This window comes from Carcharodon carcharias, chromosome X, assembly GCF_017639515.1.
Source record: "Carcharodon carcharias isolate sCarCar2 chromosome X, sCarCar2.pri, whole genome shotgun sequence".
NCBI lineage: Eukaryota > Metazoa > Chordata > Chondrichthyes > Lamniformes > Lamnidae > Carcharodon > Carcharodon carcharias.
The window spans coordinates 27,454,632-27,480,597 of record NC_054507.1 but is presented as its reverse complement, the minus strand read 5'-3'; the positions used below and the strand labels follow the sequence as shown (position 1 = coordinate 27,480,597).

General features: G+C 60.9%; 1 protein-coding gene across 1 annotated transcript in view; it reads left to right on the top strand.

The window, feature by feature from the left end:
- LOC121273234 (low-density lipoprotein receptor-related protein 1-like) overlaps window positions 1-25,966 on the top strand; it is a 428,870-nt gene that overhangs the window by 320,062 nt on the left and 82,842 nt on the right. The window contains exons 51-56 of the mRNA XM_041180254.1: window positions 10,111-10,233; window positions 11,955-12,071; window positions 14,577-14,705; window positions 15,770-15,892; window positions 18,381-18,521; window positions 25,373-25,560. Of these exons, the coding sequence (XP_041036188.1) occupies window positions 10,111-10,233; window positions 11,955-12,071; window positions 14,577-14,705; window positions 15,770-15,892; window positions 18,381-18,521; window positions 25,373-25,560 (821 nt within the window). The remainder of the gene's footprint in view (window positions 1-10,110; window positions 10,234-11,954; window positions 12,072-14,576; window positions 14,706-15,769; window positions 15,893-18,380; window positions 18,522-25,372; window positions 25,561-25,966) is intronic.

Genomic DNA, 25,966 nt, shown 5'->3' with positions numbered 1-25,966 from the left:
GGGAGCACTGTGCACAGTTCCATTCCCTGTATCCCTTGGTTAGACGACACTTGGAGCACTGTGCACAGTTCCGGTCTCCGTATCCCTAGGTTAGACCACACTTGGAGCACTGTGCACTGTTCTGGTCTCCGTATCCCTGGGTTAGACCACACTCGGAGCACTGTGCACAGTTCCGGTCTCCGTATCCCTGGGTTAGACCACACTTGGAGCACTGTGCACAGTTCTGGTCTCTGTAACCCTGGGTTAGACCACACTTGGAGCACTGTGCACAGTTCCGGTCTCCGTATCCCTGGGTTAGACCACACTCGGAGCACTGTGCACAGTTCTGGTCTCCGTATCCCTGGGTTAGACCACACTTGGAGCACTGTGCACAGTTCCGGTCTCTGTATCCCTGGGTTAGACCACACTCGGAGCACTGTGCACAGTTCCGGTCTCCGTATCCCTGGGTTAGACCACACTCGGAGCACTGTGCACAGTTCCGGTCTCCGTATCCCTGGGTTAGACCACATTCGGAGCACTGTGCACAGTTCTGGTTTCCATATTGTGAAAGGACATAGATGCATTGGAGAAGGTGCAAACCAGATTTTACGGAATGAACGGAGAGGTTATAACTATCAGGAAGGATTTGACAGGCTGGAGCTCATTTCTCTAGAAAAGAGAAGGCTGAGGGGGTGACCTGATGGAGGACTTTAAAACTATGAAGGGGTCTCGATAGGGTAGACGATAGGCAGAAGATGTTTCGACTTGTGGGGGGGTGAGGGAGACCAGAGCTAGGGAGCCATCAATATAAAACAGTCACTAATAAATCCAATCAGGGGAGTTCAGGAGAAACCTCTTTACCTAGGGCGTGGTGAGAATGTGGGACTCGCTCCCGCGGGGAGAATGTGGGACTGGCTCCCGCGGGGAGAACGTGGAACTGGCTCCCGCGGGGAGGACGCGGGACTCGCTCCCGCGGGGAGAACGCGGGACTCGCTCCCGCGGGGAGAACGTGGGACTCGCTCCCGCGGGGAGAATGTGGGACTCACTCCCGCGGGGAGAACGTGGGGCTCGCTCCCGCGGGGAGAATGTGGGACTCGCTCCCGCGGGGAGAACGTGGGACTCGCTCCCGCGGGGAGAACGTGGGACTCGCTCCCGCGGGGAGAACGTGGGACTCGCTCCCGCGGGGAGAACGTGGGACTCGCTCCCGCGGGGAGAACGTGGGACTCGCTCCCGCGGGGAGAACGTGGGACTCGCTCCCGCGGGGAGAATGTGGGACTCGCTCCCGCGGGGAGAATGTGGGACTGGGTCCCGCGGGGGAGAATGTGGGACTCGCTCCCGCGGGGAGAATGTGGGACTCGCTCCCGCGGGGGAGAATGTGGGACTCGCTCCCGCGGGGGAGAATGTGGGACTCGCTCCCGCGGGGAGAATGTGGGACTCGCTCCCGCGGGGAGAATGTGGGACTCGCTCCCGCGGGGAGAACGTGGGACTCGCTCCTGCGGGGGAGAACGTGGGACTGGCTCCCGCGGGGAGAACGTGGGACTGGCTCCCGCGGGGAGAACGTGGGACTGGCTCCCGCGGGGAGAACGTGGGACTGGCTCCCGCGGGGGAGAACGTGGGACTCGCTCCCGCGGGGGAGAACGTGGGACTCGCTCCCGCGGGGGAGAACGTGGGACTCGTTCCCGCGGGGAGAACGTGGGACTCGCTCCCGCGGGGGAGAACGTGGGACTGGCTCCCGCGGGGAGAACGTGGGACTGGCTCCCGCGGGGAGAACGTGGGACTGGCTCCCGCGGGGAGAACGTGGGACTGGCTCCCGCGGGGAGAACGTGGGACTGGCTCCCGCGGGGAGAACGTGGGACTGGCTCCCGCGGGGAGAACGTGGGACTGGCTCCCGCGGGGAGAACGTGGGACTGGCTCCCGCGGGGAGAACGTGGGACTGGCTCCCGCGGGGAGAACGTGGGACTGGCTCCCGCGGGGAGAACGTGGGACTGGCTCCCGCGGGGAGAACGTGGGACTGGCTCCCGCGGGGAGAACGTGGGACTGGCTCCCGCGGGGAGAACGTGGGACTGGCTCCCGCGGGGAGAACGTGGGACTGGCTCCCGCGGGGAGAACGTGGGACTGGCTCCCGCGGGGAGAACGTGGGACTGGCTCCCGCGGGGAGAACGTGGGACTGGCTCCCGCGGGGAGAACGTGGGACTGGCTCCCGCGGGGAGAACGTGGGACTGGCTCCCGCGGGGAGAACGTGGGACTGGCTCCCGCGGGGAGAACGTGGGACTGGCTCCCGCGGGGAGAACGTGGGACTGGCTCCCGCGGGGAGAACGTGGGACTGGCTCCCGCGGGGAGAACGTGGGACTGGCTCCCGCGGGGAGAACGTGGGACTGGCTCCCGCGGGGAGAACGTGGGACTGGCTCCCGCGGGGAGAACGTGGGACTGGCTCCCGCGGGGAGAACGTGGGACTGGCTCCCGCGGGGAGAACGTGGGACTGGCTCCCGCGGGGAGAACGTGGGACTGGCTCCCGCGGGGAGAACGTGGGACTGGCTCCCGCGGGGAGAACGTGGGACTGGCTCCCGCGGGGAGAACGTGGGACTGGCTCCCGCGGGGAGAACGTGGGACTGGCTCCCGCGGGGAGAACGTGGGACTGGCTCCCGCGGGGAGAACGTGGGACTGGCTCCCGCGGGGAGAACGTGGGACTGGCTCCCGCGGGGAGAACGTGGGACTGGCTCCCGCGGGGAGAACGTGGGACTGGCTCCCGCGGGGAGAACGTGGGACTGGCTCCCGCGGGGAGAACGTGGGACTGGCTCCCGCGGGGAGGACGTGGGACTGGCTCCCGCGGGGAGCGGGGAGAATGAGGGACTCGCTCCCGCGGGGAGAATGTGGGACTCGTTCCCGCGGGGCAGTGGTTGAGGGAAATAGCGTCGATGTATTGACGGTGTTGGGGGGGGGAAGCTGGATAAACACACGAGGGGGACAGGAGTAGCAGGGGGTGAGATGATGTGGGGTGGCGCTGGAGGGGGCTCATGTGGAGAGCAGTAAGACCGGCACAGAGCAGATGGGCCGAATGGCCTGTTCCTGTGCGGCGTTTCTGCTCTCGGACTTGTGGAGACTGGCGGTGGAGATCAGCGCGAGGACCACTGCCTCCGAAGATGGAATCAGCTTCATAATGGTGACGAGGGTTAAGGGACATCGCAATGCAACAGCACACTTGTTATCTCGCCGCCTGGAACTGCTCCTGAATCCGGGCCAGAGATTCCAAACAAAGCCTCCTCTCTTTGGTTCGCATATTCGAATCACGGATTCTACTTGGTTTGGGGGTCACGTTAGTTCACTGCCTGGTGGCACTTCATACAAAGCTGAAAGTGGGTTCATAATTCCAAAGCAAACAAAGGTTCCCTTTCACCTTTCTAATTGGTTGCAATGTCCATGAAAAATCTTGAAGACTGTAGCTAAAGCCTAAAACAAGATAGTGAGATCCACAGTCATGTACTGTGTATCCCGCCTGTCGGAGGGTCAGTGCCGAGGGAGCGCCGCACTGTGGGAGGGTCAGTGCTGAGGGAGTGCTGCACTGTGGGAGGGTCAGTGCTGAGGGAGCGCCGCACTGTCGGAGGGTCAGTGCTGAGGGAGCGCCGCACTGTCGGAGGGTCAGTGCTGAGGGAGCGCCGCACTGTCGGAGGGTCAGTGCTGAGGGAGCGCCGCACTGTCGGAGGGTCAGTGCTGAGGGAGCGCCGCACTGTCGGAGGGTCAGTGCTGAGGGAGCGCCGCACTGTGGGAGGGTCAGTGCTGAGGGAGTGCCGCACTGTCGGAGGGTCAGTGCTGAGGGAGCGCCGCACTGTCGGAGGGTCAGTGCTGAGGGAGCGCCGCACTGTCGGAGGGTCAGTTCTGAGAGAGCGCCGCACTGTCGGAGGGTCAGTGCTGAGGGAGCGCCGCACTGTGGGAGGGTCAGTGTTGAGGGAGCGCCGCGCTGTCGAAGGGTCAGTGCTGAGGGAGAGCCGCGCTGTCGGAGGGTCAGTGCTGAGGGAGCCCTGCGCTGTCGGAGGGTCAGTGCTGAGGGAGCCCTGCGCTGTCGGAGGGTCAGTGCTGAGGGAGCCCCGCGCTGTCGGAGGGTCACCGCTGAGGGAGCACCGCGCTGTCAGCCCTGTAACGACCTCCAGACTCTACAACCCTCCCTATCTCTCTAACCTCCTCCAGGTCCTACAACCCTCCCTATCTCTGTAACCTCCTCCAGGTCCTACACCCCTCCCTATCTCTGTAACCTCCTCCAGCCCCTACACCCCTCCCTATCTCTGTAACCTCCTCCAGCCCCTACAAGCCTTCCTATCTCTGTAACCTCCTCCAGCCCCTACACCCCTCCCTATCTCTGTAACCTCCTCCAGCCCCTACACCCCTTCCTATCTCTCTAACCTCCTCCAGGTCCTACAACCCTCCCTATCTCTGTAACCTCCTCCAGGTCCTACACCCCTCCCTATCTCTGTAACCTCCTCCAGCCTCTACACCCCTCCCCACCTCTGTAACCTCACCAAGGTGAAAGCTAAATCCTGTGGCTGCTGGAAACCTGAAATAAAAACGGAAAATGCTGGACAAACTCAGCAGGTCTGACAGCATCGGTGTAGAGAGAAGTAGAGTTAATGTTTCAAGCCCATATAACTCTTCAGGAAGCTGTCTCTCTCGGTCTCTCTCTGTCTTTCTCTCTCTCTCTCCCGGTCACTCTCTCTCTCTGTCTTTCTGTCTTTCTCTCTCTCTCTCCCGGTCTCTTTCTCTCTCTCTCTCTCCCTCCCTCCGTCTCTCTCCCTCCCTCCGTCTCTCTCTCTCCCTCCTTCCGTCTCTCTCTCTCCCTCCCTCCGTCTCTCTCTCTCCCTCCCTCCGTCTCTCTCTCTCCCTCCCTCCGTCTCTCTCTCTCCCTCCCTCCGTCTCTCTCTCTCCCTCCCTCCGTCTCTCTCCCTCCCTCCGTCTCTCTCTCTCTCCCACCCTCATTCTCTCTCTCTCTCCCTCCCTCCGTCTCTCTCTCTCTCTCTCCCTCCATCTCTCTCTCTCCCTCCCTCCGTCTCTCTCTCTCCCTCCCTCCGTCTCTCTCTCTCCCTCCCTCCATCTCTCTCCCTCCCTCCATCTCTCTCTCTCCCTCTCTCCGTCTCTCTCTCTCCCTCCCTCCGTCTCTCTCTCTCCCTCCCTCCGTCTCTCTCTCTCCCTCCCTCCGTCTCTCTCTCTCCCTCCCTCCGTCTCTCTCTCTCCCTCCCTCCGTCTCTCTCTCTCCCTCCCTCCGTCTCTCTCTCCCTCCCTCCGTCTCTCTCTCTCCCTCCCTCCGTCTCTCTCTCTCCCTCCCTCCGTCTCTCTCTCTCTCTCCCTCTCTCCCTCCCTCCGTCTCTCTCTCCCTCTCTCCCTCCCTCCGTCTCCCTCTCTCTCCCTCCCTCCGTCTCTCTCTCTCTCCCTCCCTCCGTCTCTCTCTCTCCCTCCCTCCGTCTCTCTCTCTCTCCCTCCCTCCGACTCTCTCTCTCTCTCCCTCCCTCCGTCTCTCTCTCTCTCCCTCCCTCCATCTCTCTCTCTCCCTCCCTCCATCTCTCTCTCTCTCTCCCTCCCTCCGTCTCTCTCTCTCCCTCCCTCCGTCTCTCTCTCTCCCTCCCTCCGTCTCTCTCTCTCCCTCCGTCTCTCTCTCTCTCTCTCCCTCCCTCCGTCTCTCTCTCTCCCTCCCTCCGTCTCTCTCTCTCTCCCTCCCTCCGTCTCTCTCTCTCCCTCCCTCCGTCTCTCTCTCTCCCTCCCTCCGTCTCTCTCTCCCTCCCTCCGTCTCTCTCTCTCCCTCCCTCCGTCTCTCTCTCTCCCTCCCTCCATCTCTCTCTCTCTCTCCCTCCCTCCGTCTCTCTCTCCCTCTCTCCCTCCCTCCGTCTCTCTCTCCCTCTCTCCCTCCCTCCGTCTCTCTCTCTCTCCCTCCCTCCGTCTCTCTCTCTCTCCCTCCCTCCGTCTCTCTCTCTCTCCCTCCCTCCGTCTCTCTCTCTCCCTCCCTCCGTCTCTCTCTCTCTCTCCCTCCCTCCGTCTCTCTCTCTCTCTCCCTCCCTCCATCTCTCTCTCTCTCTCCCTCCCTCCGTCTCTCTCTCTCCCTCCCTCCGTCTCTCTCTCCCTCTCCCTCCCTCCGTCTCTCTCTCTCTCTCTCCCTCCCTCCGTCTCTCTCTCTCTCTCCCTCCCTCCGTCTCTCTCTCTCTCTCCCTCCCTCCGTCTCTCTCTCTCTCTCCCTCCCTCCGTCTCTCTCTCTCTCTCCCTCCCTCCGTCTCTCTCTCTCCCTCCGTCTCTCTCTCTCCCTCCGTCTCTCTCTCTCTCCCTCCGTCTCTCTCTCTCCCTCCCTCCGTCTCTCTCTCTCCCTCCCTCCGTCTCTCTCTCTCCCTCCGCCCGTCTCTCTCTCTCCCTCCCTCCGTCTCTCTCTCTCCCTCCCTCCGTCTCTCTCTCTCCCTCCCTCCGTCTCTCTCTCTCCCTCCCTCCGTCTCTCTCTCTCCCTCCCTCCGTCTCTCTCTCTCTCCCTCCCTCCGTCTCTCTCTCTCCCTCCCTCCGTCTCTCTCTCTCCCTCCCTCCGTCTCTCTCTCTCCCTCCCTCCGTCTCTCTCTCTCCCTCCCTCCGTCTCTCTCTCTCCCTCCCTCCGTCTCTCTCTCTCCCTCCCTCCGTCTCTCTCTCTCCCTCCCTCCGTCTCTCTCTCTCCCTCCCTCCGTCTCTCTCTCTCCCTCCCTCCTCCGTCTCTCTCTCTCCCTCCCTCCTCCGTCTCTCTCTCTCCCTCCCTCCTCCGTCTCTCTCTCCCTCCCTCCTCCGTCTCTCTCTCTCCCTCCCTCCTCCGTCTCTCTCTCTCCCTCCCTCCTCCGTCTCTCTCTCTCCCTCTCTCCGTCTCTCTCTCTCCCTCCCTCCGTCTCTCTCTCTCCCTCCCTCCGTCTCTCTCTCTCCCTCCCTCCGTCTCTCTCTCTCCCTCCCTCCGTCTCTCTCTCTCCCTCCCTCCGTCTCTCTCTCCCTCCCTCCGTCTCTCTCTCCCTCCCTCCGTCTCTCTCTCCCTCCCTCCGTCTCTCTCTCTCCCTCCGTCTCTCTCTCTCCCTCCCTCCGTCTCTCTCTCTCCCTCCCTCCGTCTCTCTCTCTCCCTCCCTCCGTCTCTCTCTCTCTCCCTCCCTCCGTCTCTCTCTCTCCCTCCCTCCGTCTCTCTCGCTCTCTCCCTCCCTCCGTCTCTCTCTCTCTCTCCCTCCCTCCGTCTCTCTCTCTCTCTCTCCCTCCCTCCGTCTCTCTCTCTCTCCCTCCCTCCGTCTCTCTCTCTCCCTCCCTCCGTCTCTCTCTCTCCCTCCCTCCGTCTCTCTCTCTCCCTCCCTCCGTCTCTCTCTCCCTCCCTCCGTCTCTCTCTCCCTCCCTCCGTCTCTCTCTCCCTCCCTCCGTCTCTCTCTCTCCCTCCCTCCGTCTCTCTCTCTCCCTCCCTCCGTCTCTCTCTCTCCCTCCCTCCGTCTCTCTCTCTCCCTCCCTCCGTCTCTCTCTCTCCCTCCCTCCGTCTCTCTCTCTCCCTCCCTCCGTCTCTCTCTCTCCCTCCCTCCGTCTCTCTCTCTCCCTCCCTCCGTCTCTCTCTCTCCCTCCCTCCGTCTCTCTCTCTCCCTCCCTCCGTCTCTCTCTCCCTCCCTCCGACTCTCCCTCACTCCGTCTCTCTCTCTCCCTCCCTCCGTCTCTCTCTCTCCCTCCCTCCGTCTCTCTCTCTCTCCCTCCCTCCATCTCTCTCTCTCTCTCTCCCTCCCTCCATCTCTCTCTCTCTCTCTCCCTCCCTCCATCTCTCTCTCCCTCTCTCCCTCCCTCCGTCTCTCTCTCCCTCTCTCCCTCCCTCCATCTCTCTCTCCCTCTCTCCCTCCCTCCGTCTCTCTCTCCCTCTCTCCCTCCCTCCGTCTCTCTCTCTCTCCCTCCCTCCGTCTCTCTCTCTCTCTCCCTCCCTCCGTCTCTCTCTCTCTCTCCCTCCCTCCGTCTCTCTCTCTCTCCATCCCTCCGTCTCTCTCTCTCTCCCTCCCTCCGTCTCTCTCTCTCTCCCTCCCTCCGTCTCTCTCTCTCTCTCCCTCCCTCCGTCTCTCTCTCTCTCTCCCTCCCTCCGTCTCTCTCTCTCTCTCCCTCCCTCCGTCTCTCTCTCTCTCTCCCTCCCTCCGTCTCTCTCTCTCTCTCCCTCCCTCCGTCTCTCTCGCTCTCTCCCTCCCTCCATCTCTCTCGCTCTCTCCCTCCCTCCGTCTCTCTCTCTCTCTCTCCCTCCCTCTCTCTCTCTCTCCCTCCCTCCGTCTCTCTCTCTCCCTCCCTCCGTCTCTCTCTCTCCCTCCCTCCGTCTCTCTCTCTCTCTCTCCCTCCCTCAGTCTCTCTCTCTCTCTCTCTCCCTCCCTCCGTCTCTCTCTCCCTCCCTCCCTCCGTCTCTCTCTCTCTCCCTCCCTCCGTCTCTCTCTCTCTCTCCCTCCCTCCATCTCTCTCTCTCTCCCTCCCTCCGTCTCTCTCTCTCTCCCTCCCTCCGTCTCTCTCTCTCCCTCCCTCCGTCTCTCTCTCTCCCTCCCTCCGTCTCTCTCTCTCCCTCCCTCCGTCTCTCTCTCCCTCCCTCCGACTCTCCCTCACTCCGTCTCTCTCTCTCCCTCACTCCGTCTCTCTCTCTCCCTCCCTCCGTCTCTCTCTCTCTCCCTCCCTCCATCTCTCTCTCTCTCTCTCCCTCCCTCCATCTCTCTCTCTCTCTCTCCCTCCCTCCATCTCTCTCTCCCTCTCTCCCTCCCTCCGTCTCTCTCTCCCTCTCTCCCTCCCTCCGTCTCTCTCTCTCTCCCTCCCTCCGTCTCTCTCTCTCTCTCCCTCCCTCCGTCTCTCTCTCTCTCTCCCTCCCTCCGTCTCTCTCTCTCTCCATCCCTCCGTCTCTCTCTCTCTCCCTCCCTCCGTCTCTCTCTCTCTCCCTCCCTCCGTCTCTCTCTCTCTCTCCCTCCCTCCGTCTCTCTCTCTCCCTCCCTCCGTCTCTCTCTCTCTCTCCCTCCCTCCGTCTCTCTCTCTCTCTCCCTCCCTCCGTCTCTCTCTCTCTCTCCCTCCCTCCGTCTCTCTCGCTCTCTCCCTCCCTCCATCTCTCTCGCTCTCTCCCTCCCTCCGTCTCTCTCTCTCTCTCTCCCTCCCTCTCTCTCTCTCTCCCTCCCTCCGTCTCTCTCTCTCCCTCCCTCCGTCTCTCTCTCTCCCTCCCTCCGTCTCTCTCTCTCTCTCTCCCTCCCTCCGTCTCTCTCTCTCTCTCTCTCCCTCCCTCCGTCTCTCTCTCCCTCCCTCCCTCCGTCTCTCTCTCTCTCCCTCCCTCCGTCTCTCTCTCTCTCTCCCTCCCTCCGTCTCTCTCTCTCTCTCCCTCCCTCCATCTCTCTCTCTCTCTCCCTCCCTCCGTCTCTCTCTCTCTCTCCCTCCCTCCGTCTCTCTCTCTCTCCCTCCCTCCTTCTCTCTCTCTCTCTCCCTCCCTCCGTCTCTCTCTCTCTCTCCCTCCCTCCGTCTCTCTCTCTCTCTCCCTCCCTCCGTCTCTCTCTCTCCCTCCCTCCGTCTCTCTCTCTCCCTCCCTCCGTCTCTCTCTCTCTCCCTCCCTCCGTCTCTCTCTCTCTCCCTCCCTCCGTCTCTCTCTCTCTCTCCCTCCCTCCGTCTCTCTCTCTCTCTCCCTCCCTCCGTCTCTCTCTCTCTCTCTCCCTCCCTCCGTCTCTCTCTCTCTCTCCCTCCCTCCGTCTCTCTCTCTCTCTCCCTCCCTCCGTCTCTCTCTCTCTCTCTCTCTCCCTCCCTCCGTCTCTCTCTCTCTCTCTCTCTCCCTCCCTCCGTCTCTCTCTCTCTCTCTCTCTCCCTCCCTCCGTCTCTCTCTCTCTCCCTCCCTCCGTCTCTCTCTCTCTCTCTCCCTCCCTCCGTCTCTCTCTCTCTCCCTCCCTCCCTCTCTCCCTCCCTCTGTCCCTGGCTCTGTCTCTGTGCCTCCATCTCTCTCCCTCCCTCCACTCTTCCATTGCTGTCCCCCCACTCTCTCCCCTCCGCCTCTCTCTTTAGCTGTCCTGCCCCCGATATCTCCTGTTGTGGCTCGGGGTCAGGACTTTGTGTGATTAACTGTGGGGCTGAGGGGTTGGTGGTGAACGATAGCCTGGACACTGATGCTGAGCTAGTAACCCTGTGCCATTACTCTTTCTCCAGATCTGAGGAAGTCCAAGTGTAACGTCAATTATTTCGCTTGTCAGAGTGGTCGCTGTATCCCTGCGACCTGGGTCTGCGATATGGAACATGACTGTGAGAAGGGGGAGGACGAAAGCCATTGTTGTGAGTTCTGCTGCACGCCTAGTTACCCCCCTCGTGTCGTGTGGGAGCCCATTCAGCCCCTCTCCCTCCTCGAGCCTGTTACACAGGAACAGGAGGAGGCCATTCAGCCCCTCTCCCTCCTCGAGCCTGTTACACAGGAACAGGAGGAGGCCATTCAGCCCCTCCTCCTTGAGCCTGTTACACAGGAACAGGAGGAGGCCATTCAGCCCCCTCCTCCCTCCTCGAGCCTGTTACACAGGGGCAGGGGGAGCCCATTCAGCCCCTCTCCCTCCTCGAGCCTGTTACACAGGAACAGGAGGAGGCCATTCAGCCCCCTCCTCCCTCCTCGAGCCTGTTACACAGGGGCAGGGGGAGGCCATTCAGCCCCTCCTCCTTGAGCCTGTTACACAGGAACAGGAGGAGGCCATTCAGCCCCTCCTCCTTGAGCCTGTTACACAGGAACAGGAGGAGGCCATTCAGCCCCCTCCTCCCTCCTCGAGCCTGTTACACAGGGGCAGGGGGAGGCCATTCAGCCCCTCCTCCTCGAGCCTGTTACACAGGAACAGGAGGAGGCCATTCAGCCCCTCCTCCTCGAGCCTGTTACACAGGAACTCTACGCCACTGTCTCATCATAAGTTGCCCCCATTCAAATTACACCTCTGTATTTTAAATGGACCCTTGGTCTTCGTCCTCGGAGTTTAACCCCCCCTCGGGGAGCGTTCTGGGGAACGTGTGCTGCCCCCCCTCAACACGCACCACCTCCACCCCTCCCCCGTCCAGGGCTGATCTATCCCTCCTGAGGTACGGTGCGCAAAACTGAGCGCACTTACCCCCCCACAAATACATGATCGTCCAAAACGGGCCAACCCCTTATCCTGAGACTGTCACCCAGCCACCGACCCACCCCGACTTCCTGACTCTCCACTTGGGGGAGGGAGGGTGGGGGGGTGGGGTGGGGCGGGGAGGGGTTGCAGAAAAAGCCTTTCAGCATCGACCCTTTCAAACCCTCTCTGAGGATGAGCTTTCCCTCATCCCTTTCAATGATGATAAGATGATACCAGTTAGGAGCAGGAGGAGGCCACTCTGCCCCTCGAGCCTGTTTCCACCCCCCCCCCCCCCCATTCAATAAGATCGCGGCCGATCTGATTGTGGCCCCAACTCCGCTTTCCTGCCTGTCTTTCCCCCCACCCCCATAACCCTCGATCGCCCTCGTCGATCAGAAACCCATCTAACTCGGCCTCGAATATATTCACTGACCCGGCCTCCGCTGCTCTCTGTGGGGTGGGGGAGAGAATTCCACAGACTGACCACCCTCTGAGGGAAGAAATTCCTCCTCGTCTCCGTCTTCAATGGGAGACCCCTTATTCTGAAACTGTGCCCCCCTCCTCCCCACCTCGTTCTAGATTCCCCCCACAAGTGGGGGGAAACACCCTCTCAGCATCCACCCTGTCAAGCCCCCCACCCCCTCAGAATCTGACCTGTTTCAATAAGATCACCTCTCGTTCTTCCAAACTCCCAACGGGGTCCAGGGCCCAACCTGCTCAACCTTTCCCCGTGAGACAAACCCCCCCTTCGTCCCAGGGATCAGGCGAGCGAACCTTCTCCGAACGAGGAAGAGTTGGGCCGCGTGGTCAATTCTGAGCAGCGTTGTGTATGGGGCGTTGTTGGGGGGGGGTGGGGGGGGGGTGGGGAATGCCTCCGGTTGTGTCTGGTCGTGACTGTTTGCTCCTTCCTTTCCCCAGTTAAGTTTTGCAGCTACTCGGAGTTTGAGTGCAACAACCACCGGTGCATCACCGACCGCTGGGTGTGCGATGGGGCCGACGACTGCGGGGATGGTTCAGACGAGGACATCCGGTGCGGTGAGTCCTTCCTGCCCAGGCCAGAGCTGGGGGGGGTGGGTAGCTCGTCGGTGTAGCTCGGACCCAGAGGCTCCCCTCGCCGCCCCCCCACCCCCCACCCCCCACCACAGTACCCCCCAACGTCAGAGTGGGAGGGGGGGAGAATGCTGACACTTCTTCCAACGTTGTGAAAACAGAACGTTCGCGCCGCACACAAGTGCCAGGCGATGACCGTTTCTCAACAAAAGAGAATCCAACCATCGCCCCCCTCCTTGACGTTCAATGGCATCACCATCACTGAATCCCCCCCACTATCAACATCCTGGGGGTTACCATTGACCAGAAACTCAACTGGGACCAGCCATATAAACACTGTGGCTACAAGAGCAGGTCAGAGGCTGGGAATCCTGCGGAGAGTCACTCACCTCCTGACTCCCCCCCCCAAAGCCTGTCCACCATCTACAAGACACAAGTCAGGAGTGGGATGGGACACTCCCCACTCGCCTGGATGAGTGCGGCTCCCACAACACTCGAGAAGCTCGACACCGTCCAGGACAAAGCAGCCTCGCTCGATGGGGCACCCCATCCACAAACCTTCACTCCCTCCACCACCACCACCGACGCACATGGGCAGCAGTGTGTGTACCATCTACAAGATGCACTGCAGCAACTCGCCAAGGCTCCTTCGACAGCGCCGCCCAAACCCACCACCTCTACCATCTAGAAGGACGAGGGCAGCAGACGCATGGGGAACACCAGCACCTGCAAGTTCCCCTCCCAGCCACTAACCATCCCGACTTGGGAATATATCAGCCGTTCCTTCACTGTTGCCGGGTCAAAATCCTGGAACTCCCTCCCTAACAGCGCCGTGGGTGTACCTACACCACACGGACAAAATCCTGGAACTCCCTCCCTAACAGCGCCGTGGGTGTACCTACACCACACACGGGACAAAATCCTGGAACACCCTCCCTAACAGCGCTGTGGGTGTACCTACACCACAAGGGACAAAATCCTGGAACTCCCTCCCTAACAGCGCCGTGGGTGTACCTACACCACACGGACAAAATCCTGGAACTCCCTCCCTAACAGCGCCGTGGGTGTACCTACACCACACGGACAAAATCCTGGAACTCCCTCCCTAACAGCACCGTGTTTGTACCTACACCACACGGGACAAAATCCTGGAACTCCCTCCCTAACAGCGCCGTGGGTGTACCTACACCACAGGGACAAAATCCTGGAACTCCCTCCTTAACAGCGCCGTGGGTGTACCTACACCACACGGACAAAATCCTGGAACTCCCTCCCTAACAGCGCCGTGGGTGTACCTACACCACGCGGACAAAATCCTGGAACTCCCTCCCTAACAGGGCCGTGGGTGTACCTACACCACAGGGACAAAATCCTGGAACTCCCTCCCTAACAGCACCGTGGGTGTACCTACACCACACGGGACAAAATCCTGGAACTCCCTCCCTAACATCGCCATGGGTGTACCTACACCACACGGGACAAAATCGTGGAACTCCCTCCCTAACAGTGCTGTGGGTGTACCTACACCACACGGGACAAAATCCTGGAACTCCCTCCCTAACAGCACCGTGGGTGTACCTACACCGCACGGGACAAAATCGTGGAACTCCCTCCCTAACAGTGCTGTGGGTGTACCTACACCACACGGACAAAATCCTGGAACTCCCTCCCTAACAGCGCTGTGGGTGTACCTACACCACACGGGACGAAATCCTGGAACTCCCTCCCTAACAGCACCGTGGGTGTACCTACACCGAACGGCACGAAATCCTGGAACTCCCTCCCTAACAGCGCTGTGGGTGTACCTACACCACATGGCACGAAATCCTGGAACTCCCTCCCTAACAGCGCCATGGGTGTACCTACACCGCACGGCACGAAATCCTGGAACTCCCTCCCTAACAGCGCTGTGGGTGTACCTACACCACACGGACAAAATCCTGGAACTCCCTCCCTAACAGCGCGTGGTTGTTCCTACACCGCACGGCACGAAATCCTGGAACTCCCTCCCTAACAGCACTGTGGTGTACCTACACCACACGGACAAAATCCTGGAACTCCCTCCCTAACAGCGCCGTGGTTGTTCCTACACCGCACGGCACGAAATCCTGGAACTCCCTCCCTAACAGCGCCGTGGGTGTACCTACACCGCACGGCACGAAATCCTGGAACTCCCTCCCTAACAGCGCTGTGGGTGTACCTACACCACACGGACAAAATCCTGGAACTCCCTCCCTAACAGCGCTGTGGGTGTACCTACACCGCACGAAATCCTGGAACTCCCTCCCTAACAGCACCATGGGTGTACCTACACCACACGGGGCCTGCAGCGGCTCAAGAAGGCGGCTGACCCCCCACCTCCTCAAGGGGGCAATTAGGGATGGGCAATAAATGCTGGGCCCAGCCCAGCGACCCCCCCACATCCCATGGCCGGTGGCTCGAGGGGCCGAGGGTGACGCCAGAGTGATTGGAATTTTTCTTTCCTTGCAGCCTCGGTGACCTGCGCGCCCGGCTTGATGAAGTGCCCAGGGTCCCACATGTGCGTGCCAAAGGCCTGGACCTGTGACGGCGACAAGGATTGCCCCGACGGAGCCGACGAGAGCGTGGCTGCCGGCTGCGGTGAGTGCCGCGGGTAAAAACCTAGCCCCCCCCCCACCCCCTGACCCCCCCACCTATTGTCGGGAGATGGGCCCCCTGTCGTGATTCACGCAGGGCAGTCTCCCCCGCCGACGGCGAGGTGGGTGGGCCGTGATTGAGGTTCGCAGGACCCTCGGGGAGCAGAGGGATCTGGGCGTCCTGATGCATGAATCGGGAAAAGTTGGTACCCAGCTGCAGCGAGTGTTAGGAAGGTCAATGGAGTGTCAGCCTTTATTCCAAGGAGGGGGGATGGAGTATAGAGTGGGGGAGTCTTGCTCCAGCTGTACAGGGTGTTGGTGAGACCACACCCGGAGCCCTGTGGACAGTTCCGGTCTCCTTACTTAAGGGAGGGGGGGACGTACTGGCATCGGGGGCCGTTCGGAGAAAGTTCACTCGGCTGATCCATGGGACGAAGCGGGGTTTGTCTCATGGGGAAAGGTTGAGCAGGTTGGGCCCTGGACCTGTTGGAAGTTTAGAAGAACGAGAGGTGATCTTATTGAAACAGATCAGATTCTGAGAGGAGGGGGGTGGGGGACTTGACAGGGTGGATGCTGAGAGGGTGTTTCCCCTCCCCCCAACTCGTGGGGGAATCTAGAACGAGGGGGGAGGGGGGCACAGTTTCAGAATAAGGGGTCTCCCATTGAAGACGGAGACGAGGAGGAATTTCCTCCCTCAGAGGGTGGTCAGTCTGTGGAATTCTCTCCCCCCCCCCGCCCCCCACAGAGAGCAGCGGAAGCCGGGTCAGTGAATATACCTGAGGCCGAGTGAGACGGGTTTCTGATCGACGAGGGAGTCGAGGGTTATGGTGGGGGGGGTTGGCGGTGGGGAATAGGCAGGAAAGCGGGGTTAAGGCCACAATCGGATTAGCCCTGATCTTATTGAATTTGGTGGGGGGGGTGGGGGGGGGGGCAGCAGGATCGAGGGGCAGAATGGCCTGCCTCCTGCTCCTGATCCGTCCGTCTGCCGCCCGCTTCCCTACCTGAAGTCGCTCGCCGCGCCCCCTTGCGAGTCTTCCATTTCGCTCTCTCTCTCTCTCTCCCTTCCAGTCTACAACAATACCTGCAACGATGGGGAATTCATGTGCCAGAATAGGCACTGCATACCAAAGCATTTCGTGTGTGACCACGACAATGACTGCGGAGACGGTTCGGACGAGTCAGTCGAGTGCGGTGAGTCAGTCTGTCAAAACGTTAGCGCGAGGGGCCGGGGGGTGGGAGTGGGAGGGGGGCACGTGCCTGGCTCCTTGACAGGTCTATCCAATTAGCCCCCAATCTCCGCGCACCCCCCCCCCCCCCACCCTCTCAGCCCGTGCACCTGCAAATTTTTCCCCTTCGAGTATTTATCCGATTCCTCCCCCACCCCACCCCACCCCACCACCTTTGGAAAGTTCCTATTGAATCTGCTTCCACCGCCCTTTCAGGCAGCGCCTTCCAGATCACAACAACTCGCTGTGTTTATAAACAATAATTCTCCTCATCTCCCCCCCCAACCCCCCCACCCTCTGGTTCTGTTACCGATTCTCTTCAATCTGTGTCCCCCTCTGGTTACCGACCCTCCCACCACTGGAAACGGTCCCTCCCTCTCTACTCTACCCAAATGCCCTCCTTTCGTAATTTTGAACGCCTCGATGCAATCTCCACCCCCCCCCCACCAACCACCCTTAACCTTCTCTGCTCTAAGGAGAACAATCCCAGCTTCTTCAGTCCAAACAGTCCCTCCCTCTCTACTCTACCCAAAACCCCCTTCGTGATCTTGAACGTCTCGATTCAATCTCCCCCCCACCCTTAACCTTCTCTGCTCTAAGGAGAACAATCCCAGCTTCTCCAGTCCAAACAGTCCCTCCCTCTCTACCCCATCCAAAACCCCCTTCGTGATCTTGAACGTCTCAATTCAATCTCCCCCCCCCCTTCCCCCTTAACCTTCTCTGCTCTAAGGAGAACAATCCCAGCTTCTCCAGTCCAAACAGTCCCTCCCTCTCTACTCTACCCAAAACCCCCTTCGTGATCTTGAACGTCTCGATTCAATCTCTCCCCCCCTCCCTTAACCTTCTCTGCTCTAAGGAGAACAATCCCAGCTTCTCCAGTCCAAACAGTCCCTCCCTCTCTACTCTACCCAAAACCCCTCCCTTCATAATTTTGAACATCTCAATTCAATCTCTCCCCCACTCCCTTAATCTTCTCTGCTCTAAGGAGAACAATCCCAGCTTCTCCAATCCAAACAGACCCTCCCTCTCTACTCTACCCAAAACCCCTCCCTTCGTGATTTTGAACGCCTTGATTCAATCTCTCCCGGCCCCTCCCTTAACCTTCTCTGTTCTAAGGTGAACAATCCCAGTCCCTCCACATCAACTGAAGTCCTCTCATCCCTAGGGAGAGGGAGATGGAGCAAAGGGGAGAGAGGGAGGCAGAGAGGGTTAGGGAGGGAATTCCAGAGCTCGGGGCCCCAGGCAGCTGAAGGCACGGCTGCCGATGGTGGGGCGATGGGAATCGGGGCGGGAGGTTAAAGAGATAGGGAGGGTTGTAGGGGCAGGAGGAGGTTACAGCGATAGGGAGGGTTGTAGGGGCTGGAGGAGGTTACAGGGATAGGGAGGGTTGTAGGGGCTGGAGGAGGTTACAGAGATAGGGAGGGTTGTAGTGGCTGGAGGAGGTTACAGAGATAGGGAGGGTTGTAGGGACTGGAGGAGGTTACAGAGATAGGGAGGGGTGTTGGGGCTGGAGGAGGTTACAGATATAGGGAGGGGTGTAGGGGCTGGAGGAGGTTACAGAGATAAGGAGGGGTGTAGGGACTGGAGGAGGTTACAGAGATAGGGAGGGGTGTAGGGGGCTGGAGGATGTTACAGAGATAGGGATGGGTGTAGGGGGCTGGAGGAGGTTACAGAGATAGGGAGGAGTGTAGGGGGCTGGAGGAGGTTACAGAGATAAGGAGGGGTGTAGGGACTGGAGGAGGTTACAGAGATAGGGAGGGGTGTAGGGGGCTGGAGGATGTTACAGAGATAGGGATGGGTGTAGGGGGCTGGAGGAGGTTACAGAGATAGGGAGGAGTGTAGGGGGCTGGAGGAGGTTACAAAGATAGGGAGGGTTGTAGGGGCTGGAGGAGGTTACAGAGATAGGGAGGGTTGTAGGGGCTGTAGGAGGTTACAGAGATAGGGAGGGTTGTAGGGGCTGTAGGAGGTTACAGAGATAGGGAGGGTTGTAGGGGCTGGAGGAGGTTACAGAGATAGGGAGGGTTGTAGGGGCTGGAGGAGATTACAGAGATAGGGAGGGTTGTAGGGGCTGGAGGAGGTTACAGAGATAGGGAGGGGTGTAGTGGCTGGAGGAGGTTACAGAGATAGGGAGGGGTGTAGGGGCTGGAGGAGGTTACAGAGATAGGGAGGGGTGTAGTGGCTGGAGGAGGTTACAGAGATAGGGAGGGGTGTAGGGGCTGGAGGAGGTTACAGAGATAGGGAGGGTTGTAGGGACTGGAGGAGGTTACAGCGAGGGGGTGGTAGGGACTGTCACGGGTGTGGCAGAGGCTGCGAGGGTGACAGCTCCTATCGATGGGCTGAACATGGTCCCTGTGCAGTCTCGTTCCGACGGTTCCGACTGACTTGGTGCCGGTGCCAATCCTCGATCTTCTCCTCCTCCTCCTCCTCCTCCTCCTCCTCCTCCTCCTCTGCAGAGTATCCGACGTGTGGTCCCAATGAATTCCGCTGTGCTAACGGCCGCTGCCTCATCAACAACCACTGGGAGTGTGACGGGGAGTTCGACTGCCATGACCTGTCGGACGAAGCCCCCAGGAACCCTCGCTGCACCGGCTCCGGTGAGTGTGGCGCCGGCTGAATGACCGGTGCTCGGACGCCTCGCACCGTGTCGCGCGGTGTAAATTGACTGTTTCCTTTCAGGTCTGACGGTGTCGGGGTTGGTGGGGGCGGGGGGTGGGGGAGGGGGAGCAGGGTTTGCTGGGGGGGGGTCTAACTCCGGCCTCTTGCCGGTCCGAGCCTGCATCTTAACTTGGTCGGGCGGTCACCCAGATGGACGTTCCGGCAAGCGCGGTGAGGTCTCCTCGGCTCGGAGCCGTCCGGAGACGGACGTCCACCTCCCGCTTCCGGTCAGGGGAGCGTTTTTCTGGGGATCGTCCGAGCCAGGAGTGGGCCCCTCGAGCCTGCTCAGCCCCACATTTTCCCCCCCCCCCAACCTGGTCAATCAGGAATCCATCCACCTCGGCCTTAAGAACATTCAGAGTCTCTGCTCCCACCGCCTTTCGAGGAAGAGAGTTCCAGAGACTCACCCGCACCCCCCTCGGAGAGAGAAAACATTTCTCCTCGTCTCTGTCCTCAATGGGCGACCCCCTTATTTTTAAACAGTGACCCCCCACCATCGTTCCAGAATCTCCCAGAAGAGGAAACCTCCTCTTCGCACCCACCCTGTTGAGACCCCCCCTCAGGATCTTATAGGTTTCGATCGAGTCGCCTCTCACTCTTCTAAACTCCAGCGGATACAAGCCCAGCCTGTCCGACCTTTCCTGATGAGACAACCCGCCCGTTCCAGGCGTCAGTCTGGTTAAACCTTCTCTGAACGGCTTCCAACGCGTTTACACCCTCCCTTAAATAAGGAGACCAGTGCTGTACACAGTGCTCCAGATGTGGTCTCACCAGTGCCCTGTACAACTGAAGTATAACCTCCCCACATCTGTAATCAACTCCCCTCCCAATAAACACTAACATCCTATTAGTTTCCCTAATTACCTGCTGTACCTGCATTACTAACCTTTTGTGATTCATGCACTAGGACACCCAGATCCCTCTGCACCTCCGAGCTCTGCGATCTCTCACCATAATTTGCTTCTCTTTCATTCGTCCTGCCAAAGCGGACAGATCGGTTTCTGGCTTTGTTTAACATCACCTCGCTCCTGAATGGCTGGAACATGGCCCACATCCCTGGGCTGAGGAGAGAGCCCTCATGCGAGCCGGGATACACAGACAGTGGGCAGCAGCGTGTGTACCATCTACAAGATGCACCCCTCCACCACCACCGACACACAGGGGCAGCAGTGTGTGTACCATCTACAAGATGCACTGCAGCAACTCGCCAAGGGCTCCTTCGACAGCACCGCCCAAACCCACCACCTCTACCATCTAGAAGGACGAGGGCAGCAGACACATGGGGAACACCACCACCTGCAAGTTCCCCTCCCAGCCGCTCACCATCCCGACTTGGGAATATATCGACCGTTCCTTCACTGTCGCTGGGTCAAAATCCTGGATCTCCCTCCCTAACAGCGCCGTGGGTGTACCTACACCACACGGACAAAATCCTGGAACTCCCTCCCTAACAGCGCCGTGGGTGTACCTACACCACACGGACAAAATCCTGGAACTCCCTCCCTAACAGCGCCGTGGGTGTACCTACACCACGGGGACAAAATCCTGGAACTCCCTCCCTAACAGCGCGTGGGTGTACCTACACCACATGGGACAAAATCCTGGAACTCCCTCCCTAACAGCGCCGTGGGTGTACCTACACCACATGGGGACTGCAGCGGCTCAAGAAGGCGGCTCACCCCCCACAACCACCGCCACCCCCCCCCACCTTCTTAGGGGGCAATTAGTGATGGGTAATAAATACTGGGCCCAGCCCAGTGACTCTCACATCCCGTGAAAGTATGTGTTTATTAACAAGTCAGGACAAACACAAGAATGGCAAATTTCAAAGCTCCCTCTGAAATTAGGGAGTTTTGCACCTGCCCTGATGAGTCTGAGTCAAAATGTTTTAGTGTGTGTGTGTGTGTGTCTGTGTGTGTGTGTGTCTGTGTGTGTGTGTGTCTGTGTGTGTGTGTGTCTGTGTGTGTGTGTGTCTGTGTGTGTGTGTCTGTGTGTGTGTGTCTGTGTGTGTGTGTCTGTGTGTGTCTGTGTGTGTGTCTGTGTGTGTCTGTGTGTGTGTCTGTGTGTGTGTCTGTGTGTGTGTCTGTGCGCTTGTCTGTGCGCTTGTCTGTGCGCTTGTCTGTGCGCGCGTCTGTGCGCGTCTGTGCGCGTGTCTGCGTGCGTGTCTGCGTGTCTGTCTGTGTGTGTGTCTGTCTGTGTGTGTGTCTGTCTGTGTGTGTGTCTGTCTGTGTCTGTGTGTCTGTCTGTGTCTGTGTGTCTGTCTGTGTCTGTGTGTCTGTGTGTCTGTGTGTGTCTGTCTGTGTCCGTGTGTGTGTGTGTGTTTCTGTGTGTGTTTCTGTGTGTGTTTCTGTGTGTGTTTCTGTGTCTGTGTGTCTGTCTGTGTCTGTGTGTGTGTCTGTGTGTGTGTCTGTGTGTGTGTCTGTGTGTGTTTCTGTGTGTGTTTCTGTGTGTGTTTCTGTGTGTTTCTGTGTCTGTGTGTGTGTCTGTGTGTGTGTCTGTGTGTTTCTGTGTGTGTTTCTGTGTGTGTTTCTGTGTGTGTTTCTGTGTGTGTTTGTGTGTGTGTTTGTGTGTGTGTTTCTGTGTCTGTGTGTTTGTCTGTGTGTGTGTCTGTGTGTGTCTGTGTGTGTTTCTGTGTGTGTTTCTGTGTGTGTTTCTGTGTGTGTTTGTGTCTGTGTGTGTGTGTCTGTGTGTGTGTCTGTGTGTGTGTCTGTGTGTGTGTCTGTGTGTGTTTCTGTGTGTGTTTCTGTGTCTGTGTGTGTGTGTATGTGTGAGTGTGTGTGTGTGTCTCTTACACAATATCCAAGCTCTGCAGTGCTCTGCGACTATTTAAAGGGAATATTCCCAGTGGAATTGCACGCTCTTGATTCATTGTCTTTATTGGCAGCGAGATCACTGCCTGTCCCCTGCTCCGTGACCCCTGATCGAGCCTCGTGAACGTGTCTCTCCTTTTCCTCTCTCTCTGCCTCTCTGCCTCGCTCCCGATCTCTCTCCGCCTCGCTCCCGATCTCTCTCCGCCTCGCTCCCGATCTCTCTCCGCCTCGCTCCCGATCTCTCTCCGCCTCGCTGCCGATCTCTCTCCGCCTCGCTGCCGATCTCTCTCCGCCTCGCTGCCGATCTCTCTCCGCCTCGCTGCCGATCTCTCTCCGCCTCGCTGCCGATCTCTCTCCGCCTCGCTGCCGATCTCTCTCCGCCTCGCTGCCGATCTCTCTCCGCCTCGCTGCCGATCTCTCTCCGCCTCGCTGCCGATCTCTCTCCGCCTCGCTGCCGATCTCTCTCCGCCCTCGCTCCCGATCTCTCTCCGCCCTCGCTCCCGATCTCTCTCCGCCTCGCTCCCGATCTCTCTCCGCCTCGCTCCCGATCTCTCTCCGCCTCGCTCCCGATCTCCGCCCTCGCTCCCGATCTCTCTCCGCCCTCGCTCCCGATCTCTCTCCGCCCTCGCTCCCGATCTCTCTCCGCCCTCGCTCCCGATCTCTCTCCGCCTCGCTCCCGATCTCTCTCCGCCCTCGCTCCCGATCTCTCTCCGCCCTCGCTCCCGATCTCTCTCCGCCCTCGCTCCCGATCTCTCTCCGCCCTCGCTCCCGATCTCTCTCCGCCCTCGCTCCCGATCTCTCTCCGCCTCGCTGCCGATCTCTCTCCGCCTCGCTGCCGATCTCTCTCCGCCTCGCTGCCGATCTCTCTCCGCCTCGCTGCCGATCTCTCTCCGCCTCGCTGCCGATCTCTCTCCGCCTCGCTGCCGACCTCTCTCCGCCTCGCTGCCGACCTCTCTCCGCCTCGCTGCCGACCTCTCTCCGCCTCGCTGCCGATCTCTCTCCGCCTCGCTGCCGATCTCTCTCCGCCTCGCTGCCGATCTCTCTCCGCCTCGCTGCCGATCTCTCTCCGCCTCGCTGCCGATCTCTCTCCGCCTCGCTGCCGATCTCTCTCCGCCTCGCTGCCGATCTCTCTCCGCCTCGCTGCCGATCTCTCTCCGCCTCGCTGCCGATCTCTCTCCGCCTCGCTGCCGATCTCTCTCCGCCTCGCTGCCGATCTCTCTCCGCCCTCGCTGCCGATCTCTCTCCGCCCTCGCTGCCGATCTCTCTCCGCCTCGCTCCCGATCTCTCTCCGCCTCGCTCCCGATCTCTCTCCGCCTCGCTCCCGATCTCTCTCCGCCTCGCTCCCGATCTCTCTCCGCCTCGCTCCCGATCTCTCTCCGCCCTCGCTCCCGATCTCTCTCCGCCCTCGCTCCCGATCTCTCTCCGCCCTCGCTCCCGATCTCTCTCCGCCCTCGCTCCCGATCTCTCTCCGCCTCGCTCCCGATCTCTCTCCGCCCTCGCTCCCGATCTCTCTCCGCCCTCGCTCCCGATCTCTCTCTGCCCTCGCTCCCGATCTCTCTCCGCCCTCGCTCCCGATCTCTCTCCGCCCTCGCTCCCGATCTCTCTCCGCCTCGCTGCCGATCTCTCTCCGCCTCGCTGCCGATCTCTCTCCGCCTCGCTGCCGATCTCTCTCCGCCTCGCTGCCGATCTCTCTCCGCCTCGCTGCCGATCTCTCTCCGCCTCGCTGCCGACCTCTCTCCGCCTCGCTGCCGACCTCTCTCCGCCTCGCTGCCGACCTCTCTCCGCCTCGCTGCCGATCTCTCTCCGCCTCGCTGCCGATCTCTCTCCGCCCTCGCTGCCGATCTCTCTCCGCCCTCGCTCCCGATCTCTCTCCGCCTCGCTCCCGATCTCTCTCCGCCTCGCTCCCGATCTCTCTCCGCCTCGCTCCCGATCTCTCTCCGCCCTCGCTCCCGATCTCTCTCCGCCTCGCTCCCGATCTCTCTCCGCCCTCGCTCCCGATCTCTCTCCGCCCTCGCTCCCGATCTCTCTCCGCCCTCGCTCCCGATCTCTCTCCGCCCTCGCTCCCGATCTCTCTCCGCCTCGCTCCCGATCTCTCTCCGCCTCGCTCCCGATCTCTCTCCGCCTCGCTGCCGATCTCTCTCCGCCCTCGCTCCCGATCTCTCTCCGCCTCGCTGCCGATCTCTCTCCGCCCTCGCTCCCGATCTCTCTCCGCCCTCGCTCCCGATCTCTCTCCGCCCTCGCTGCCGATCTCTCTCCGCCCTCGCTCCCGATCTCTCTCCGCCTCGCTGCCGATCTCTCTCCGCCCTCGCTGCCGATCTCTCTCCGCCCTCGCTCCCGATCTCTCTCCGCCTCGCTCCCGATCTCTCTCCGCCTCGCTGCCGATCTCTCTCTGCCCTCGCTCCCGATCTCTCTCCGCCCTCGCTGCCGATCTCTCTCCGCCCTCGCTGCCGATCTCTCTCCGCCTCGCTGCCGATCTCTCTCCGCCTCGCTGCCGATCTCTCTCCGCCTCGCTGCCGATCTCTCTCCGCCTCGCTGCCGATCTCTCTCCGCCTCGCTGCCGATCTCTCTCCGCCTCGCTGCCGATCTCTCTCCGCCTCGCTGCCGATCTCTCTCCGCCTCGCTGCCGATCTCTCTCCGCCTCGCTGCCGATCTCTCTCCGCCTCGCTGCCGATCTCTCTCCGCCCTCGCTGCCGATCTCTCTCCGCCTCGCTCCCGATCTCTCTGCGCCTCGCTCCCGATCTCTCTCCGCCCTCGCTCCCGATCTCTCTCCGCCTCGCTGCCGATCTCTCTCCGCCTCGCTGCCGATCTCTCTCCGCCCTCGCTCCCGATCTCTCTCCGCCCTCGCTCCCGATCTCTCTCCGCCCTCGCTCCCGATCTCTCTCCGCCCTCGCTCCCGATCTCTCTCCGCCCTCGCTCCCGATCTCACTCCGCCCTCGCTCCCGATCTCTCTCCGCCCTCGCTCCCGATCTCTCTCCGCCCTCGCTCCCGATCTCTCTCCGCCCTCGCTGCCGATCTCTCTCCGCCCTCGCTCCCGATCTCTCTCCGCCCTCGCTCCCGATCTCTCTCCGCCTCGCTGCCGATCTCTCTCCGCCCTCGCTCCCGATCTCTCTCCGCCTCGCTGCCGATCTCTCTCCGCCCTCGCTGCCGATCTCTCTCCGCCTCGCTGCCGATCTCTCTCCGCCCTCGCTCCCGATCTCTCTCCGCCCTCGCTCCCGATCTCTCTCTCCGCCCTCGCTCCCGATCTCTCTCCGCCCTCGCTCCCGATCTCTCTCCGCCCTCGCTCCCGATCTCTCTCCGCCCTCGCTCCCGATCTCTCTCCGCCCTCGCTCCCGATCTCTCTCCGCCCTCGCTCCCGATCTCTCTCCGCCCTCGCTCCCGATCTCTCTCCGCCCTCGCTGCCGATCTCTCTCCGCCCTCGCTCCCGATCTCTCTCCGCCCTCGCTGCCGATCTCTCTCCGCCTCGCTGCCGATCTCTCTCCGCCCTCGCTCCCGATCTCTCTCCGCCCTCGCTCCCGATCTCTCTCCGCCCTCGCTCCCGATCTCTCTCCGCCCTCGCTCCCGATCTCTCTCCGCCCTCGCTCCCGATCTCTCTCCGCCCTCGCTCCCGATCTCTCTCCGCCCTCGCTCCCGATCTCTCTCCGCCCTCGCTCCCGATCTCTCTCCGCCCTCGCTCCCGATCTCTCTCCGCCCTCGCTCCCGATCTCTCTCCGCCCTCGCTCCCGATCTCTCTCCGCCCTCGCTCCCGATCTCTCTCCGCCCTCGCTCCCGATCTCTCTCCGCCCTCGCTCCCGATCTCTCTCCGCCCTCGCTCCCGATCTCTCTCTGCCCTCGCTCTTGGTCTGGCTCTGTCGATGATGCTCGTTTCTCCTCCCCCCCCCACCCCCCACTCTGCGCTATACCCCCCTCAGACCCCTCTTCCTCCCCTCCGTGCCCCCTACTCTCTGTCCCTGTGTAACGTGACCCTTGCCTTTGCTTTACAGACAAGAAGTGTAATGATTCCTTTTTCCTGTGCAACAATGGGATCTGTGTCAACGAGACCTTCCTGTGTGACAACAGCAACGACTGTGAGGATGGCTCTGATGAGCTGAACTGCTTCATCAACGAGTGCCTGAATAAGGAGCTGAGTGGCTGTTCGCAGGAGTGCGAGGACCTAAAGATTGGATTTAAAGTAAGGATGAGGGGGCCGATCGTCGTCTCGTGCTGGGCTGAGGAAGGGGGAATCCCTGACCCGCGAGGGTTTGTTCCGGTGGTGGTGGGGTGGGGGGGAGTTGGGTGTAGGTGGGTGGTGGGTCTGAAACCCTCGTCCCTCAGCCCCTCAATCCAGCCTGACACTCCCCAGCCTCATTACTGAGGGAGCAACACGCGAGTGTATCTCCCTCTGACTCCCTCTCCCTCTGTCCCCCCCTCCCTCTCTCTCTGTCCCCCCCTCCCTCTCTCTCTGTCCCCCCCTCCCCCTCTCTCTGGCCCCCCTCCCCCTCTATCTCTCCCCCACCCTCTCCCTCTGTCTGTCACTGCTTCGGTCACTGCCCCTCAGCCCCCCCTCCACGAGCCTGTTACACAGGAACAGGAGGAGG